The sequence below is a fragment of the Neolamprologus brichardi genome, chromosome 3 (genome assembly GCF_056152115.1).
Source record: "Neolamprologus brichardi isolate AB-2024 chromosome 3, ASM5615211v1, whole genome shotgun sequence".
NCBI classification, from domain to species: domain Eukaryota; kingdom Metazoa; phylum Chordata; class Actinopteri; order Cichliformes; family Cichlidae; genus Neolamprologus; species Neolamprologus brichardi.
Genome location: NC_142106.1, coordinates 40,033,288 through 40,054,164, shown reverse-complemented (window position 1 = coordinate 40,054,164; position 20,877 = coordinate 40,033,288). Strand labels below are relative to the sequence as shown.

At 40.2% G+C, this 20,877-nt stretch overlaps 2 protein-coding genes across 2 annotated transcripts; both read right to left on the bottom strand.

Moving 5' to 3' along the window:
* Nucleotides 1–304: 304 nt before the first annotated feature.
* LOC148104309 (uncharacterized) lies at nt 305–3,625 on the bottom strand. The gene is made up of 2 exons (XM_087839354.1): nt 2,873–3,625; nt 305–1,168 (listed from the first exon to the last, which is right to left on the bottom strand). Exons 1-2 carry the CDS (start codon nt 3,586–3,588, stop codon nt 364–366), a joined length of 1,521 nt encoding a protein of 506 aa, XP_087695480.1. The 5' UTR covers nt 3,589–3,625; the 3' UTR covers nt 305–363.
* Nucleotides 3,626–10,769: 7,144 nt separating this feature from the next.
* On the bottom strand, nt 10,770–13,004 carry LOC118455057 (serine/threonine-protein kinase/endoribonuclease IRE1-like). The gene is made up of 6 exons (XM_087838338.1): nt 12,227–13,004; nt 11,970–12,133; nt 11,668–11,888; nt 11,274–11,403; nt 11,102–11,199; nt 10,770–11,019 (listed from the first exon to the last, which is right to left on the bottom strand). Exons 1-6 carry the CDS (start codon nt 12,987–12,989, stop codon nt 10,770–10,772), a joined length of 1,626 nt encoding a protein of 541 aa, XP_087694464.1. The 5' UTR covers nt 12,990–13,004.
* Between the last annotated feature and the right edge of the window lie 7,873 nt (nt 13,005–20,877).

Below are 20,877 nucleotides of genomic sequence, written 5' to 3'. Positions count from 1 at the left end.
TTAAAATGCAGCCAATTGTGTTTATTATTACATTTTTGGGGAAATAGAAGGGGGGTGGGGTGGGGGTGGGGGGAATGGTAAAGGAAAGGGATAGGGGAGAGAAAACCCCAACAATCCCCTCTGAGCAAGCACTAGGTGCGACAGTGGATAGGAAAAACTCCCTTTAAAGGAAGAAACCTATGACAGAACCAGGCTCTAGAGGGGGCAGTCAACTGTCGGGACTGGTTGGGGGGTGAGGGTGAAAAGAGAGGGAGAGGGGGGGGAGGGAGATGGGACAGGTGTTAGGAGTTCAAGGGAACTAGGGGAGGGAGAGGTGTCAAGGTGTCAGGAGAGAGGGAGAGGGCAGGAGAGGGGAGGTCAAAATTACGATGGAACAGAGGTGGAGGAAGACGAGGTGACATCAGCAGTGGAAAAAGTAGAAAGAGAAGAAAAAGCAGGAGTGTCCTTCCTCCAGAAGAAGCGGAAGCGTTTCTTCTTCTTTTCCAGGAGCTTTTCCACGAGAACCTTTTTCTCTAGGATCAGGGTTCTCAGCTGATCGATTGTTTCGGTATTCTCCTTCTCAAGTCTCCTGCATGTTTTCTCCACTTCTTCTAATTCGGCTTGTTTGTCTTCAAGCCTTCCTTTCAACTCTTTAGATGTTTCCTCCTGCATTACCTTTGCCTCCTGCATCTCTGTATAACGCTCTTGTAATTTGTTGTGAGTGTCTTCTAACTGCTGACTTTTCCTCTCGGTTTCTTGAAGTTTGCACTGCAGGTCTTCATTTGTTTTCTCGAGTTGCTGCTTTAGCAGCTGCACCTCAGTGTTTTTGCACTTCAAGGTGTTTGAAAGTTCCTCGAGTTCGGTGTTTTTTGTCAGCATGTCATTGAGCTGACTCTGCATCACTGAGCACTGTTTTTGCAGTTTCTCCTTCTCTCCTTCTATCTCAGTTGCTTTGTAGTTTATTTTCTTGTAAAGTTCTTGCAGCTTTTGGTTTTCTCTCTCAAAGTCCAGGAGTAAACGTTTGTCTTCTTTCTGCTTTATGTCCTGTTGTTCTTTCTCTTGAAGCAGCTCTTGATATTTCTGCTTGTGCACTGCAGTTTTATCAAGTTTTACTTCCAGGACTCTGCATTTTTCCTCCATGCTTTGGAGTTGGCACCGCATGTCTCTCTGGTTTATTTCCAGTTGTTCTCAGTGTTGGGGAGTAACGGAATACATGTACCGCCGTTACGTATTTAAAATACAAAATATGAGTAACTGTATTCCGTTACAGTTACCGTTTAAAACGGTGGTATTTAGAATACAGTTACTTTGTTGAAATAAATGGATTACACGGCGGTACTTCCCTGTTTCATATTGCGGCGGGTCAGGACTGTTTGGGTTTTGTTTGACAGCTACGTTCTGTTGTTCCAGGCGGCAGCGTTACGGTTGCCATGGTTACAGGGTGACGCTCTCTCTCTGCGTGTTTCCTGGGTGAGAGAGCGCCTGTTGTTGTTGTGCTAAGCTAATAGGCAGAATGCTACCGGTATAGCTCTAAAGAATGTAGCATCATAGGCAGCGTAGTCCGTGCTGCAGGGAGAATGGACTGCCATACACGTTATGTGTCTGTGAGCGAGGGAGGGAGAAAAAGGAAAAGTACGAGCTGTCATCGAGCAAAAACGGGAGCTGGAAGCATGTAAATATAATAATAACCACTGCAGCCAAGAAGAGTGCCTGACGAGCCCAGTTGTAAGTAAGCTATTAAGACTCGACTGTACACCGTGTTCGTGTTTTCGTCCAAAAACAATAAGCTCCGTTGGAGCAGCCTTTCAACGCCTCTCTCTGTCTCTGCTAGCAAAGTTGCAGTGTTGCCAACTCCCCAGTAAGAAAAATCGCTATTGGCTGTCCTAAAAGTCGCTAGAAGTCGCTAAATGACGTCATTGCCTAATTTGCATAATTGGTCATGCTAATATAATTGTAACCTACGTTGTTGGAGAGAGAAATAACATCGTGGAAGAGACATAAAGTGAGTAAAAAAACGTCCTAAATGCATTTAGAGTTTATTTAGAACTACGAATTAAATTTATTTTAGCAATAATTGTTTTTTTGTAATGTCTCAATTCCAACCCTGCTCCTTTATCCGGGCTTGGACCAGCAAAAGTGACCTGAAATAGGCACTCTGGTGGAGTTACTTTGTGTGTGTGTGTGTTTGTTTTAAACCTGATCCACAAAACAGCATAACAGTAAAAGAAGAACTGACTGCGTTACAGTCAGTGCGGGAGCAGCGGCTTCGCTCACGCGCGATTCATTTGCAGTTCGGATGCATAGGTGTGAACATCTCCTGCCCTGATAGCAGTTGGGGGAGGACTATCCTCCACCTGTGAGCGCTTTGGCACGGGCGAGGTGCCCACGGCAGCACCGCTGCTTGTTGAGAGTAAGAGCGATACACGCTTTCATGTCAAAAAGACGTCATAAATAAGTCTCCAATAACACCAGAAAAAGTCGCCAGATTTGTCGCTAGTCGCTTTTTAGAAAAAAAGTCGCTAAGGGGGTCTGAAAACTCGCTAAATATAGCGACAAAGTCGCTAAGTTGGCAACACTGCAAAGTTGACCCAGACAACAAAGTAAAGCTAGTTTTCAGCGACGAGCCTGACACGAACCCGACATATTAGCCAGAGGTCCCTTTACTGCGGTTCGGAGCCGCGGACCTTCAGTAACAGTAATAAATCACAGCAATAGTACATTCATGTAGTTGTAAACAGCATGATAATATATTAAGTAATCCAAAGTATTCAGAATACGTTACTCTCATTGAGTAATGTAACGGAATACGTTACAGAATACATTTCGGGGCATGTATTCTGTATTCTGTAATGGAATACATTTTAAAAGTAACCTTCCCAACACTGGTTGTTCTTTTTCTTGAAGAATCTGGTCATTTCTTTGCAGTGCTTCATCAAGCTTTGTTTTCAGCTCGCTTTCAAGCTTGCTTTCTTTCTGTTTGATCGGTTGTTGCTTTCTCTCTTGAAGCAATGCTTTGTATTTTATCCCCAAGTTTTGGAGTTCTATTTCCTGCCGTTTCTTCTCTTGGAGGATTTCTGTATTTTTTTGCAGAGCTTCATCAAGCTTTAATTGCAGCTCTTGATCCTTTTTGTCTTTGTCTTTCTCATTTTTCTTCTGCTGGAGGATTTCTTTGAGTTTTTCTATTGCTTTATCAAGCTTTGCTTTGAGCTCAAAGTTCCTTCCACGCATGTCTAGGAGTTCCATTTCTTTCTCCTTCTGAATATCTTCCTTTTCAAGAAGCTGGCTGAACAATTTATCTACTTCAGCGCTCTTTCTCTCATTTTCTTCTCTGAGGAAGATAATCTCCTTTCGTTGTTTAAAAAAACTCTCTGCCTGGGCCGGGTGTTGCTTGTTGTGCTTGTTCATGAGATTTTCCTCATGCATTTCTTCCAAGCACATCTTCTGAACTTGAATATTGTCTTCTTGAGCCAGAAGAGAAGAGCTGGGCTTTACTTTTTCTTTTCTTGTGTGTTTTTTCAGAGACATGTTGGAAAGTGTAAAAAGTCGCTCTGAAAAGGATCCAATTGTTTTGAAAGGTTTCTCTCTCGAACGTTTCAATGCTGCGAACATAAATGCTGCGAACAACAAACTAAAAGTTGTTGCTTCTCACCCCTACTTAAGGGTTTTAGGATCAAAGGATCAAAGTGGTGGTAAGATTCTAAATGGGTGTGATGTCACGATTCTGGAAGGCAAAGGTTGTCACATGACCCCCCCCCCCCCCCCCCCCCCCCCCACACACACACACACACGGCTTATGATGTGTTGCTAACATTTTGGTTGTTGTGATGATTCAAATTTGTTCAGTAAACTTCATCAAAATGAACATGTGTTGACATAAGCATATATTTGGATCTCATATCTTCTTATTAAATGTAGCTAATGTCCAATAAACTGAACTCTGGGACTTACCTAACACTAATATTTCATATATTACTTCAACTCACTAATTTAATTAAAGGGTTTTGTATTAAATTATAACGGAATAAAGAACCACAATAACATGTGCAAATAACAGTAGCCAGCTGCTGCCACAAGAGGGTGATGAATTAAAGGTTCACAGAGAGATCTCTTTACTTTGGGACATTTAAACAATGTGTATTATTACATTTGATTAAAAAAGCACTGCTTTTCCTCCAGGCTTGTAAAACTCTTTCAAAGTTTCTCTTTTCAGTCTTTTTCAGTCCAGTCCTTGTACCAAAAAATTATCTCATGAAACTGGATGAATGGAGGACAAAAGAAGATGTTTCAGACCTAAACCCCCCACTATCTACACCAGCTGAATAGCATCTGAAAACCACATCTTTAACAGACAGACAAAGTCCAGCAAAGTCTCCACACAGGACCTGAGAGATGCATCTGAACCTTCAGTTCACTCCAAGATCACACATGTGCAGGAGAACTGAGTGCTGCTGTCAGATTTAAAAGTGCTTTAAACATGATGATACTGTCTTTGTTAAACAGCAGAATAGGTTTATAAAGTATCATTAACAAAAAGTGGTGAAATAAATATCTCTAAATCTACTAAATGTAGACTTTTAAATTTTGGACAGTTTAGTATTACAGCTGCTGATTAAACAATAGAGACAGATGTGTAGTAAAATTTTTATTTAGTGTTTCAAGTCAAAAACAAACAGAGCAGAGATACAGTGAAAGTCTTTTGATGAAAAAAAGAAGATACTGAACATTGAGTTTCCCCTAATCATGTGTGTGCAGCTGGGTGAGTGAGGCTGTGTCCAGTGTTCAGACTGAGTAGAAATGCACTGTGCTTCTCCATTTACATCTTTTAGATCCAATCTTGACTCTTTTGCCCACTAAAATAATAAACCAGTTCATTTTTTCTGTATGTAATATAATCTAAAGCACCAACAGTAACATTTTCCACCATACGACTGCACTCTAAGGTCAGCACGGTGGTGCAGTGGTTGGTACTGTTGCCTCACAGCAAGAAGGTCGTGCATGTGAATCTGCTGGCTGCTGTTTGCATGTTGTGTTCTCTGAGGGGCTCCCTCTCACAGTCCAACAACTTGCTTTTTCAGGTTAATTGTTGATTCTTTTGGGAATTACAATCATGAGTGGTGAACTGTAAAGTGTGTACCCTGAGTTTTACCTTGTGACAGCTGGGATAGTCTTCAAGCCATCTCCAGCAATCCTTAAGTGCTTAAGAGGAAGAAAGAGGAAGGAACGCACACTGGATTTCATTCACTATAGGTTAGTTTTATTTTCGCTTTATCAACTGTGTTCTGATGTTCCGGCATCAGTCACACAGGAACAGCTGCTTCTTCCTTCCAGTCTCCGTCCCCATCATCAGTATTTAAAAATACAGAGAAGAAGATGATCACCTTGAGCAGTCACACCCACCCTCTCAGCCACACCTCAGCACCGCCCTGAGAGCTCACTGTAACACCCCTCTGCTGCAGCAGGCCGGAGACCATACCCCCGCCACATAGATCATATCACAACTGTGAGATAAAAGTGAAAGAGCAGCTCACAGATCAGAGGGAAGTCACATCAGGAGAACATTAAGTATTTGTAGTATGCGATTCCCTTGTGTTTTCAGTCTGTGAAACAGCTGTTTGTGTCTTCACCAGGCAGGTAAGATCAGCAAAACTACACCATAGGATGGTTTGTACCCAATATTCTTTAAAAAATATATTATTAACATAACAAGAGGAAATAAACCGAGAGCGAATGGCCATCAGCATCTCCTCTGCCGTGCAGTCAGCAGGGGGCTTTGACGTATCAGGACCCGGAAGACCTGCGAGACAGAGGGAAGGACGGATTTATGCTGAGGGCAGATGTGAGCTCCGACCACAAGAGCCACAGGCAGTGTGTGGATGTGTTTAATGTAAGCAGGACTGAGGTCACTCGGTGTTATGGCATAGATACTTATGTTGTTGTGTATTACACACAATGGAAAGATGCCACACTGTGTTTTGTTGTTCTTGTAACAGTGACAATAAACAGAGATATTCTATTCTATTCAATGTTACACTGGACCTGAGTTTGAAGCTCCGTGTTTCTCATATAACAGTCATAGATCACGCATGAGTCTCACCTGAGTGTCCCCAGCTGAGCTGCTGATACAGCACATCCACCTGCACTGCCTCACTCTGACAGCCCACCTCCTTCCTGTCCTCCACGGGGCTCTCCCACTGACAGCCCACCTCCTTCATCCTCCTCTCCTCCCTCCTGTGACCATCAACGATCATCTGGAAAACCTGCAGGCGGCACAGAGGACAAACTTAATGATCACATCATTCAGGGCAGCGCACAGCTGTAAGGCGACTGCACCACCTAGTATTTGTGGGTGAAAAGACTGTGACACAGCGTCTGTAGGGAGACAGAGTGGGACACAGCGATGACCCGGTTGCGGCTGTGACCGATGACATTAGAATATGTACATCAGTATTTCATTTCCTTCACATAAAAGTGCCCATCAGGGCACCGGCTGTATCTGTGCAGGTAACAAACAACGAAGTGACAACACACTTGAGTCTGTGCCAGTTAAACTGAACACATGCTGCCTTCCTGCTGCTACTCAGCATTGTAACTGCAGCTGATTTAAGGTGGAATGACTTCAGTCAGCTCAGACTGACTCTACTCCTGACATCACTCCAAAGACCAGAGCCATTTTATTTATAATTGCAATTATACTTAATGGAAATTAAAGGTTGTTATGGAACAGTTTTTTGATTTGGGAATGGATTATTGACTCTTCTGCTTTGGAAGACAAACTCATTCAAAAAGAAACTTTCAATAATGAAGTCTTATGAGAACGCTGCTATTAACTTCTTTCCTCCAAACAACACATTTGAGATCATCATCAGGCCTTCTCATCCTGGTCGCTCATTAAAAACTACAGACGGCACAATACCACTTTTTTATGTCCGATACTGATATCATAAATTTAGATATCTGCAGATACCGATATAAATCCGAGATAGTGAATTTTATAATCAGTGAAACTGTTTTTTAAATATCTTGCTGCATTTTGTATAAGTCTATACTCAAGTTATAAAAAACAAAACATTAAAGCTATTCTGTTCTACCTTTATGCAAAAAAATACACTGCACCCAAAACATTTTACAGTTCAGCAACACTGATCAATCTAATAAACCTGAACCTACACCATCCTCCCTATTCTGGTATTTTAAAGAGTAGTTAGTGGAAATATTAAACAACCTAATAGGGTTGCCAACTCCCAACAAAAAATAAAATAAATAAAATAAACCAAACCCACCCTCCGCCTCATTTATGCCTTGATTATCCGCTGGTTTCCATTTTCTGGTGCAAAGTGGGAGATTAATAAAAAAGAGAGATGGGACTCACGACAGAAAAGCAGCTGATCATTGATCAGTTTCATGATTGAAGTTAGGGCTGGGTATCGCCACTGATTTCTAGAATCGATTCGATCCACGATTCAATTTAAATCTGGGAAATTTTGCCTCAGAGAGAGAGAGAGAGAGAGAGAGCTGTGCATGAAGTGTGATTTTATCAAAGTACCTGAAGATAAAACACAGAAAAACATGAAGGTGATTTTCCTGGCCTGGGATTTTATAAAAATATTCTGCAGTACATCAAAAACGAAAGAAAAGAAAACCATTAATCAACATATGAACATTACCTCTGAAGTTACAGCGGTTTTATTAGAGACACGGCTGAGCGTTTTGCATTTTGCATAATTTTAAAAAGTTTAAATTTGTTCAGTAGCCTATTGAACGGCAGAAATTAGGTTTTCTTTTCGGAAGTAAGTAAAAGGGAAAAAAATAAAAAAACAAAACAGTGTCAGACAGCGCTGTAAACAACGGTAGACTCAGTAGCGGTTTTAGATACGGGCGACACGGGCGGTTGCCCGGGGCGGCATTGTGGTGGGGGGCGGCATAAAAAAATAAATAAATACAATGACGTAGAAGAAATGCTCGTACTCATGCTGCGCAACGTCATGCCAGCGCATATTGGGAATGGCACAGGCACCGATCAGTTTTCTATCGCCCATTTGCTGGGAGTAAGGGCGCCCTCCGTTTGCGAGGTGCGCCTGCTGCTTACGGCGCAGAGAGGAGAGGGCGGGGCGGCGGGGGATTCTCTGGCTGGCTGGAGCAGCGTCTAATAACCAACCAACAAACACAAAAACACCAGACATTATAATACAGACTTATAATTTGCACCGATGTTTTTCCTCGGTGCACCTGCTCGCTGCTGAATTCAAAGTAAACTTTATTGTCATCTCCGCTACATACAGTGCAGTATATAGAGAGACAAGACGACGAGGCTCCAGTTACAGCAGTGCAAGTAAACAAACAATAAATATAAGAAGAGTAAGAAAATAAATATACACTTTAGAACTCGAGGCAAAGGGATCACTAACAATTTAAAATTTATATTTTACAGTTTGATGATTTAAAGTCTCACACACAAGCCGTCGAAAGGGGAGGGGCCCTGCTGCTTCCAAATAGAACACATTTCATTCATAATGTTGTAAATTCAAGCCCATCATGTATTCATGATTTGAATCCTGGGTTCAAAGCCATCAGGTCCTCAGTTTAGAAAAAAGAGAAAAGAAGAGGAGGAGAAACGAGCAAAAGATACAGGTAAGCAGATGTGTCAATGGATAATGGCAGGTCATCCTGAAACAATCAGAATCAGAATACTTTATTAATCCCTAAGGAAGTTATGTGGGTTACAGTTGCTCCAAGAAGAAATGGTAAAAATAGCAACAGTAACAGACTAAACTCACACAACTAATAAACAATACATTATGTTACAGATTGTAATATTAATTAGTCATTGTCAATTGTTGATTTGTCCTGTTCTCATTGTATGACGAATTATGATGGCTGTTTGGTAGCTGTTTGCATACTATGCATACTCTCTCTCTCTCTCTTCATATGTGTGTGTGTGTTTCTCTTGCGAAATTCAGTATGGTTCCGACAAAAGTTCTATGTTAATGTACAATCCTGTGTGTGTGTTTATGGGGGGGGGGGGGGGGGGGGCAGAGGGAGTCTTCGCCCAGGGCGCCAAACAGGCTAGGACCACCACTGTGTAGACTTGTGCGTAACAAGCAAACGAAAAATGCAGAAAACTGATTTTTAGACGGGAAACTGTTCTTGAAGTACACACAGAGAGAGAGAGAGAGAGCTGTGCAGGAAGTGTGATTTTATCCTGGTGGAAGCAAAACAGCAAAAGTCAGAGGGAATTCATGACGATGTTTATTGAAGCCCAGTTTGGATCTTCTTTTGCTGCTGGTTCGGTCAATATTGTTTAGAGAGAGATAAAACTAACAGCTTTAGAATCAATGTAAAAAGGGCGTAAACACAAAGCGCAGACCCGCCGACGGATCAGAATCAGCGAGCTGTCGGCTTTCAGCCCCGACCGTGTCCGTGCCGCTGGGTGAGAAAGGCGACATCTCACTGATTCAGATGTTTCGGCGGGTCCACGCTTTGTGTTTACGTCTTTGTGCAGATTCCGTGTTCCTGCTCTCATTTACTGTTCTAGCTGTTTGGTGGTTCTTGAAATTTTGTGAGGTTTCACCTGAGATTCAGGCGTTTCGGGCAAAATGAATTAATATTAAAAAAATCGATTCAGGATTTTAATGAATCGATATCACGTTATCCAAGCCAGAATCGATTTTAATCAATAAATTTATTATCAAAATCCACCCCTAATTGAAGTAGCAACAGGAGAGGGGGGTAGAGAAGAGCCACTCGCTCCATATATCAGTTGTTAAGCTTAACGCGAGAATGCTTTACAAACATTCAGAGATGAACTCACACACTTGCTTTACTTCTCTGGGACAGCTGAATGAAATGCATTTGCAAGTACATAGCGAGGCTCCAAATGCTCCACCAGACTGCCGACAGGTCTCGCATGCCACAGCCGCTCTATCACGTGACAATGCATGTCCAACGTATTCATTCTGTTTATAATGTGTGAAAGGCTGCGATCAGAAATGGAAATATTTAAAACTATAATAGTGTAAACTGCTGCTCCTGTTTTACCTTTGTATTTGTGGAAGAAATCAAAAATGTCTCTGTATCTGTTCCTTAATCCCCCCCCCCCCCCCCCACACACACACACACACACCACCACCACACACACACACACACACACACACACACACACACACACACACACACACACACAATTTAACATTACAATGAAGATTAACTAAATAAAAATATAATGGTATTTTTTCTAGACCTAGACCTCTGTTTGCTACCAATCTTACCAAGTTCCACTCTTTAAGTACACCTCATTGTTTCTTCTTGTGTTTCTTAATGAATGTATGAATGAATTAGAAACTACAACCTAAAAGAGAACAGAAAAACAAAAGTAGCACAACTGTGTGTAAATACAGTACACAACCTCACAAAAACAAAATTAAAAAAAGAGACTCAAACAATTGTAATTCTAATCTATTTCTTTCATGCTTTTAAAAATCAATAACTACTTTTTTAAAACATCAGGCACTTGTTTCACACAAGACAGTATAAATATACACAGCGTCTAAAATCCATTTAGCTGGTTCAGTCTCAGGTTCTTGGTCATGGCTCCATGAAGGCACAAATCTAACTTCAAGTTGGTGCATTATTAGTGCTGGTGAAATGTAGAGCTGTGTGAGGAACAGCAACTATGTGCAAACATGTGGATCACCACAGCAGATCAGTGTCTTCTGTCATGATGCCTTAAGAACTAACAGAGCAGCAGGAGGCACACCGACATGACATCTCTGCTACCACTGGCAGTTATTATTTTATTTTTTATGGCTGCTGACAACTTTGACTTCACTGGGTTGAGACTCTTGAACAGGGACACCCAGGGACTCCTCCGTGCTTTTAGATGGCATCATCAAAACTGTGCTAATATCCTCGCTGTCTTCTCTTTGAAACATTTCCTTTAATGGTGTCTCTAAATTCCAGCCTTGGTTTTTTGCAAATGTGTGAATACTCCCAAAGAGATCAGGAAACAATGCCAGAACATCATTTTGGGCTGCTTCCTTGGCACTGTGAACAAGGAAGGTTTTATTACTGATAGATAGATAGATAGATAGATAGACAGAGTCACTTGTCATTTAGTTTAACTCACTAATGCTCATGGAGATTGCGTATAAAGCGTAGTAATCCCAACGTGTTTTCAGTGTAGGGCTTTTTACCTTCCAATTTCTGAACCAGCTCTTGTGGAAACTGCAACAACAAAAACATTGGTTATGAAGCGGATTTTAGGAATATAGACATTTGATATTTGATGTTACAGTCACCTTATTCTTCCACTGCTTAAAGGATCCGTCCACAGCACATTTTTCTAGAGAATCAATCAGCTCCTGGTCAGCCTTTCTATAGTTTGCGACGTCGTCTCTGTTACCAATCTTTCTCAAGTATTCAGTTTTCCTGGAAAGGAAATTATTAAAAATGAATATAAAAAATAATAATAAATAAATACAAAAAAGCTGCATTAATGAGCATTTAAAATTTTAAGTAGTATGTAATAAAAGGATTTAGCATTAGCAGAACATTTTAGTATGAATGCTTAACTAGGTTGATCCGGGATGATCAGTTTGTTCTAACATGAACATCTGTATCCCTCTTTGACAGGCAGAAATCAAGAATGATAAAAAAAATGTTTTTTTTATTAATTGTCAATAATTCCCTCACTTTTCAGAAGTCCAGAAGAAGGGATGGTTTAAGCATTCTTCTACTTTGGGTCTGTACTTTGGCTCTTTGTTGATCATCCACTCGATGAGATCTTTTGCCACCACATCTTGAACGTGATCCAAACTGTACTTCCCTTTGTGAATGTTGAACTCACATTCAAAGGATTTGCCAAATGGATGGTGGCCTCCAGAGAGGATATAATAGATCAGCATGGCTGCCACCTTAATAACAACACATATTATCAGTTTAGGTATGTTTACCAAGCCATTTTTCAGTTAATCAAGTTTGTGTTCAGACTTTACCTGGATGTCTGTGCTTGACTTGTATGATATCACAGATTCTTCTGCTAAAGTCTCTCGGGCCATCCAGCATTTGGTTCCTGCACTGCGTGTACGTAAAGTTGTTTGGCCTTTGAGTAAGCGTCTGCTTATGCCAAAATCAGCTAATCGTGCTCTCCCAGTAACATCTGCAGGAGGAATGATATGAAATAAACTCACATGTGGTAAATATGAATTAAAATGTTTGTTTAGTTTTCCCCTGAATTTCAAACATGTCTTACCAATCAAAACGTTCTGGGGTTTGAGATCTCGATGGAGAATTTTAGGATTTTGACAGTGAAGCACCTTTAGACTTTCAAGAACTTGTTTGACAAGTTTCTTTAACATCAGTGGGTCATGGTCATCATTCTTGATATATTCTTCCAGGGTGTATTCACAAAGTTGCAGACAAAGATATCCAAAGTTCTCGTCCTCTGCAGCATCAACATATCGTACGATATAAGGATGATCGAGTTCTGGATGTCGTAGAATTACTTCTTCGTTCTTCAGCACGTCATAGTTGCTTTTAGACATTCTCTTAATGGCAACTTCTGTGCCGTCCTCTCTCAGCCCCAAGAAGACTTCAGTACCATCGCTTCCCTTCGCTATTCTGAATTCTGCATCTTTCACATAAATAATGCTTCTGATTCTGGATATTTTACTGTCATCTGAGCCAACAAGTTTCTCCAGTTTCTCCTTCCACCTCTCGCTGATTGGAAGCCATTTTTGTTTTTCTGCTTTTTCAATGACGCTGTTGTCAAAAGGCTTTACATTTGAAGTTGATTCTAAAACAGGAACTTTTGTTGTTGGATCAGTTGTTGCAGTGGAAACTTCATCATTTAGATCTTCTTGCTTTTCTGTCTTTTCCTTCTTTTCCTTCTTCTTTTTCTTCTTTTTCTTCTTGGATACAGACGATGCTGCATTTCCCTCACATTCAGAGTTTGGTTTACTCAGGTAACTTTTCAGACTTCTCAGCACCTCTTTCAGCTTGTCATTCATTTTCATATCCGCTGATGCCAGTATGTCCTCGGGCACTGAAGTTACACCCACTGAAGTAAAAATGTTAGCTGCCTGTTCGATTAACCGTAGGTTTGCCAATATACCGTATGTATAGACCCTAATGTTAGTCGGGAGCTTCTCATTTACAAAAATGGGCAACTGTTCTGCATAACTTCTCAAAAAAGTCTAAGTCCCAGTCCTTTGTGCCTTTTGTTTTCTGTGTTACCACATACAGTGTTTGTAGCACTGATTCACAAACACCACTGTCCTGTGAGTCAAGCTGTTTCAGTAGTTGTGGAACTACAGCTAGTGCATGCTCATTTGTTATGTCATCCATTGTACAGAAAACTGCATTTAAACTTTCAACTGCCATCTTTACATGTGTCTTAGGGATGTTTGAAAAGCGACTGGCTGCACCTGCAATATAAGTATTCACATTTCCAGTTTCCTTTAGCCATTTAATACACGCCTGGCAGTATTTATCTGCACCTGTCCCTGTAACAGTAAAGAGAAGTTCAATCATGGTTACATGGTTCTGAGGATCTTCCAACAGCATCTGACTGTTAAAAGTTCTAAACACTTCTTCAGGTGTTTTTTCAGAAATAGCAATTGTAGCATCCAAAAAAATATCTGATTTTGGAGCAGAATTCATTTCCTTTGGATGCAATTTTATGAATCATCTCAGATAATTTTTTGTTTTGAACAGGATGCTCAGGATAAGTTATAGGTAAGAGTGCTACCAATGCACCAGCAGAGAGGAGCATGTTTACGACATCTTCCCTGTCATTGGTGGCAGCAGTAAGCAGTGGTGTGAAAGCATGGCATCTATTTGGATCAGCCTTTGCTTCTAGAAGTTTCTCTACAAAAACAAGTGGAGCTGTGGAAAGTGAGACATAATGCAAAGGTGTCCAGCCACACTGAGAAGGTATATTTGGATCTGCACCTTGTTTTAAAAGATAAGAACATATATCTGTGTTGTGTTTTACAACAGCAGCAATCAACGGCGTTATGCATTCCTTCCACTCTCTAGAAGGGTAAAGTCCATTAATGTCATTGCCCCTCAGTAACTTCTTGAGCTCTCTGCGGTCATTGTCAAATATACACTGTACTACAGGATGTGTGTCTGTTGGTTGGGGGAATGTCACTTGAAACTGAAAATTCATTTCTTTGCTTGCCTGTGGAAGAGAGAAAGTTTTAATATTAACAAAGTGATACTGAATTTGGTCCTGCTTTAAACTTACGAACAGCATCTCGGTTTGTTTTATTTTAACAGCAGTTTGTGAAATGGTGTCAGAAACCTAAACAAAAGTCTGTGAAAACATATCAACTTGGAATAGACAGCAACAGATTTGGACACAAATAATAAACGTAATATTATCCATCCATCTTCTTCTGCTTATACGGGCTGGATCGTGAGGGCAGCAGCCCACGTAATGTTATATTACAATATAATATAGTGCATTTGTATTTGGATACAATTTACACTTGTTCTTAATCTCATCCTAAGATACTAAAGCATATTCTTAATAAAGATATCTTAGACAAAGGTTGCCATGCCACTTCCTTGTTGAACAAGGCAATCAAACATAACCCAACCCAAGGATTTCAAATGGGATCAAATTACAATCCAACACTCACTGTGGGATCAGTGCTTTCGTTAAGCAAGCAGAGATTATTTTACAGTACTGTTATATATATTTATAAGAAACTCTTGTTATGGGCACCGGTACAGCCGATCTGACTGAGCATGTGACCCACATGCTATTGCCCGGAAACAAATCCTCCCCTAGGCCTTTCACTGCGTGTCTGTACCAGTTTTCTGTCTTTTCTCAATAAAGGCTATAAAAATACCCTCCCCTAAAAAACAACTATCAGAGGATTGTAAGGAAATGAACTTACAGTGTCGACGTAAAGTAGGGCTGTTACATTTAGGTCAAGATCTCAGGTATCTTCTGGCTCCTCCCATTTGTACAACACATACAGCAAACCTGTTAGACTGGGAGTGGGAGGGGTTGAATGCATGTCAGGATTTGTAGGCTAATTATCATAGGTTTGTTAAGGTGTTTCCATAAGAACAGATATTTCTCAGTAAGTATGTGACACACTTAGCATAAGGAAAATAGAATAATTTTGAGGTATTTTAGTAATTATACTTTTGCTGAGACACAAGGAGATGCCGGACTAGAGCAGCGCAGATACTGAAGGACCCGTCCCATCCTGGCAACAAACTGTTCCAACTTCTGCAATCTGGTAGAAGGTGTCGCATCATCTGGGCAAGGACAGAAAGACTCAAGAGGAGCTTCTATCCCCAAGCCATCCGGGCCCTAAACACCCAATTCAAATTCCTTTAATTTTAAATATGTTTACATTGTCTATTCTGTAAAATAGTCAGATTGTCTATTCTTATTAAATTCACTTAATGTACAGAATTCACCTGCTTGCTGCATACATTTGAAAAATGCGAGCCGTACATATAATATTATTGTAGGTTAATATCATGATAAGTAATGGTTAAAAAGGAGGGTCTCAGCAATGCTTACAAAATACTGAGCTGTTTTGAGGCAACCAAGCAACACACAACTAGTAATGTACAGTTGGTACAAAGAGTACACCTGCAGTGTTCTCTCGTGGTCCCTTGGCCTTGGACCCAGGGTTTTGAGATTTGGGGATGATGAGGGGTTTTCTAGTTTGTGTTTTTTATAACCTTGTATCTTGGTCCTTTATTCTTTATTGTTATTTAGCCTGTTGGTTACAGTGTTATGTTTACTTCCTTGGTGCTTATTGTGATCCTGTATTCTGTGCCTTTTGTTCTGTTTATACACATTCTATTTAACACAAGTGATTCATGTTTTTTTCTCAGTTTTAATCGATACTGTATTATAAACCCATTTACAACTTCAATGATTAACAAATAATAAAACACAATGGTCATATTTTCATACATTTATTGATAGTTAACTGATTAATGTGTGTGAACCATAATCATATAAAAGAATGGTGAAGCTGTCATGGTCCTGGGTCGGTGACCCAGCGCTTTCAGTTGATGATTAGCATTTTCTAGTTTATTCTGTTTTGTATTGGTGGTTGGGGTTTTGGTTGTGTTTATTTTCCCTACCTGCGTCTCCCTCGGTGCTCTGTTCATGTCCCCGTGTTGTTATGTAAAACAGTCTGTGTGTTTCCTGTTTGACTTTGTAGGGTTGTGTCTCGTTATGTCCATTGGTTCCAGCTGTGTCCCCACCTGTCTGCCATTACCCGTTTACCGTGTGTATTTATAGTGGGTGTTGGTCTGTGTTCGTTGTCGGCTCGTCTGTGTTTCATGGTGTCTGTTCCTCGTCTGTGTCTCTCTGCCTCCCACCCCATTTTTATGATCCGGTTTGTTATTTAGCTCACCCAGTTTAGGTTTATGTTCTGTCCTGCCCTCAGTTCTGTTATTTGTACACTGTAAATTAAACCCTCACTCTTATCATCATATCGGCTGTCTGCATTTTGGGTCCTCTTTCCTCCACACCACACGGCTCACCCCGCCAGCCGTGACAGAAGCTTGATATTATTCACGCTGAAGCATTTTTCTACAGTCATTTGTTAGGATCTACTGCGCATAGTGACATATATAAATAAAAATATTTCATTTTTGGACGTACAATTTTGATTCACTGAAACGCCAAGCGGTGTGTCTATGGAACGTCTAATGCTAACATCCATAGGACCTCTGTGTACAGGCTATTTATAGTCCAAATGTGGTCCTTGTGGATGTCTTTTCAATGTCAAATGTTTTTATACTGCTTTTATTGGCTCTGTAGTCACATGCTTCCAAAGGGTGGAGGGCATGTTTTCTGTACATAAACAGTTATGTGTGAAGGAATGCAGAGTGATCAGCGGAGATGTCAGAGATAGCGCGGGCTCTTGAACTAAAACAGTGAGCAGCTGAACGGTGGTTTGGAGCAGAAATGTCCCCAGCTTCTCACAGGCAGTGTGCAAAATATGCACATCAACAAAGATTGTCAAACAGATGGTCCAGTACATACATACACACTTACTTATGCACAAACTTCTTGTACTTTCCATCACAACTTCTCTCAATCCAGCTACTGATCACAAACACATTCACTTCCCTCTTCACAGTAAAACAGCATACTTGTAAAAATGAACCATATATAATGCAAATGCTCTTTTAAACTGTTGGGATGAGAATATTATTTTACTGTTACTATTCATGATCATTATTATTACTGTTGCATCACTTATGATTTATTATCACTCATGATTTATCATTATCATTTCATTAGACCATTTATTGAAACGCATTTATTGAAACTGTTGATGTTACATTAAAGTCTGTATTTCAGGTGTGAGCTGAATTACATAATAATCTTTTATTGCAGGTGCAGCTGTAATCATGTTATACACATATTGCATTTTTGTGCTAATTACAGAGTTGAAGCTCGATCAAGTTAATTAATGGTCTGAAGCTTCGGCCGACGCGATGTTCGACCGATCTATTGAGTAAAGTGACCCACAGCTATTGAAAGGATTGCATACATGCTTACAATCCACCACATATTATATAGGAATAGAATAAAGGTCTGTGTGCCCTCATGTTGCACTGGAGTCTGCCTGGTAACACATGACTCAAACGGAGTCAGGAAGTATGCTTCTGAAATGTCTTTGTTTGTCGAGTAAGGTCATGCACTGAGGTCAAGACACACACACAGGGTGCCTGCACACACACATATAGTATTTAGACTGGTACAGAAGTGATAAGAAGTGATAAGGAACTGTTGAATAACTTGTCTTGGCATCTGGTGTCTTTTGTCATGTCTATACATGTCCGAGTATATTAAATAAAGTGTAAATTGGCTGTGTAAATTGCTTATATTGATTATAACTGCGTGTGCTGTGAAAGTGATTTAATACAGAAGCTGAGTGTATGAGGATTAAACAAAATAGTGTGTTTGTGGTGTGTAGAAATCAAACTGTGAAGTCAATTGGGGGGTTGAGTTTGGTTTTATTTATTTTTTTAGAGGAAGAGAAACTGCGGTATCGAGTCTGTGTCGCAGTTTGAAAATGTGTGAGGTGCACAAGAGCGGATGGCACCCGCTTTGTGTGCCGTCTAGGGCGTTGTCCAAAATAAGCAGAGAAGGAAGTGTCTCACAGAAAGTTTGCATGAAGTGAGTGTGAGCCAGCCTCGAGGGGCGGGTTCACAGGCAGAACGAATGAGGAGTAAAATGTGTGTGTGTGTCTGTGAGAGAGAAAAAGGTGGGGGCCGAGTGACCAGGCTGTGCATGTGTGTGTGAATTCCTGGATGACAAAAGAAGGAGAAGTAGATTAGTTGATTTTCTGTGAAATAATAAGAGTCAAGAAATCCTAGTGATCAAATAGGAGAAAGTGAACTGAAAATAAATAAAGAAAACTAAAACAGTGGATTAGTGTTAAGGTAATGATAAATAAATCACACTGAAAAATTAACAGTGACATTTAAAGGTGATTAAGTACTCAAGGATGAATGGAGAATTTGATGGCTGACTGTATGAGTGAGTTAACAGGTTAATGTGTGCGTGTGAAAAAAAAGGAAAAAAGGAAAAGAAAGGAGAAAGAAAATGAACTAAAATAAATAAGAAAATAAAAGTGTGGAAGTGTGAGTGAGAAATTGTCTCCAACTGGGGAAGCAGTGATACTACAGGTCACCTTATTCCCCTGCTGGACACAAAACGGAAACATAATTTGGAGTGTTGTGGATGAAAATAACTGATAACAACATCAAGAAGATTTTTTGTGGTTGCGGGTAAGATCAAATAAAAATTCACAGTTGGGGTTTAAAGTCAGTAGAGTTCAAAACAAAATAAGTAGAGATGTGTTGCTTTAGGAGTGATTAAAACATCTGGAGTCACAGTGAATAATGAAAGTCTCATTATTAAAGTCTGTCGTTTACAGGTGGTGAACGGACCTGGATCAATTCTCCACTGCTCCACAGGCAGCAGTCGGAAGAAAATTATAGGTTAAAATTATTAGAAACAAAAAATAGAAACATCCAGTCAGACTTTTTGGCTGAATTGTTTTGCAGCTTCCTGTCCTCATCCTGAACAAGCAAGCTCCAAGGAAGCTAATCTCTCCCTGAAGACACCGAGGGCAGTTCCAGAAGCACGAGCTTGAACATCAACAGTGGACAGCAGTCCAAAGAGACAATACCGGAGTTCTGAGCAGAGAGGTCCAGCAGCACTGTGGGTAAACGACATCAGAAAGAGAAGATCCACCATCTGGATTGGATGGATAGAGATGCGTTTCCAGCAAGCTGCAACCTCACTGTGTGTGAAGGACCTTTGAGAAGACTGTCTGAGTTTGACATTTGCCATGTTTGGAGTGAGATGGCAATGAGAGAGACAGTGGGACAAAGAGATACACGGGACAAAGCTGAAGAGAACTGACTGCCATTGGACTGAAAAGTGGGAGAGAAGAACGGAGAGGAAAGGAGCTCGTGACGACAGAGGCTGCTGTTGTAGTTTGGGGAATCAAATTGGGTTAAGGAATCCGGGGAGACAAGCGACTGCCTTGAAGTGGAGGATTGACACAGTGTCCGGACCACCACAAAAGGGGGAGGAAGACAAGCACTGAGGTATGCAAGAGTACTGTTAGAAAAATGGAAAGACAACACCACACATTCACATAATATGCACTAAAGATAACACCAAAACATAAATAAAGTGTAACACGTTAAAAGAGGGTATTTGTAGAAGGGGTTAACAGCGCATAGTGTGGTTACCTATGGTAACCTGCAAGCATTTGGGGTTTAGCTGTGCCTGACTATGACAGAGTTTTTCATTTAGATGTTTATGGAACAAAATTTGGAGTGAACAGAGTTTTGTTTCAGAAAAAAGGGGGAAGGTACATAAAAGGATACACAGAAATAGAAAATGTATTAACCCGACTAACATGCACACACACGTGATCAGCTCATTAGGATCAAACACAATTTTAAGTAGGTAATACTGTTACCATCATCCTGTCTGGTTTATTGAGTGGGTTGAGAACTGATACATAGATGACTGAATTAGTATAATTTTGGGGAAGATGATAGCAGGGGTGAACAGAATCCTGCAGCCAGAGTTTAAATGAGTGAAACTAGCAGATTTTTTGTTTTGTTCTGTTTTGTTTTTGTTTCTGAAGTATGGGGAAGGTTTTACCATGGCACCAAGTTTTAGATTTGGGTGTTTTTTCACCTATGAGAGAAAGAATATTCTGTGACAAGTCCTAAGACCGGGCTTCTGTATTTTTTATTTACTTTTGTTTTTCAGTTTTATCTTTTATTTTTCATTTTATTTCTATTTTATTTTTATTTTTGAACAGTGCACTGATTTTTGTTTGTGAATTTCTTTTCTTTAAGCAGATCTGCATGACGGGGATTAAAAGCGCTACACGTCGTCAAGAAAATTGTTGCAAGTGAGTTTCTCCACATTAAAATGGGCTCTGGAGAAAGCCACTTATTGGGGACAATTAGAAAATGAGAGTCCCTGCCTAAAAAGGATTCAGCGAGGTAATCCGATTTAAAGTTCTTCTTTTTCTTTTTGAAATGACGTCATTTTGCTGAGGGTGGAAATCAAATGTGGTGATAGTTTCCACTATCAGCAAAGAAAGAATGAATGGATGAATAAATGGGAATAAAACAAACTGACTGACCTCCAGTCGTCTGTTTCTCACCTCAAATTAAGAATCAGGACAAAACCTATTAAACATATTGTATTACTTTTAAAAGGAATTCTAAAATTTTTCTAAGTGTTAAAATCATTATTATTTTATATTTTAACATTGAATTCAATGGTTTTAATTTCTTGTAATTATAACAGCATTCATAGATGGTCTTACCCAAAACTCCCTAGAATGTGTGTACAGAGTTTAATTT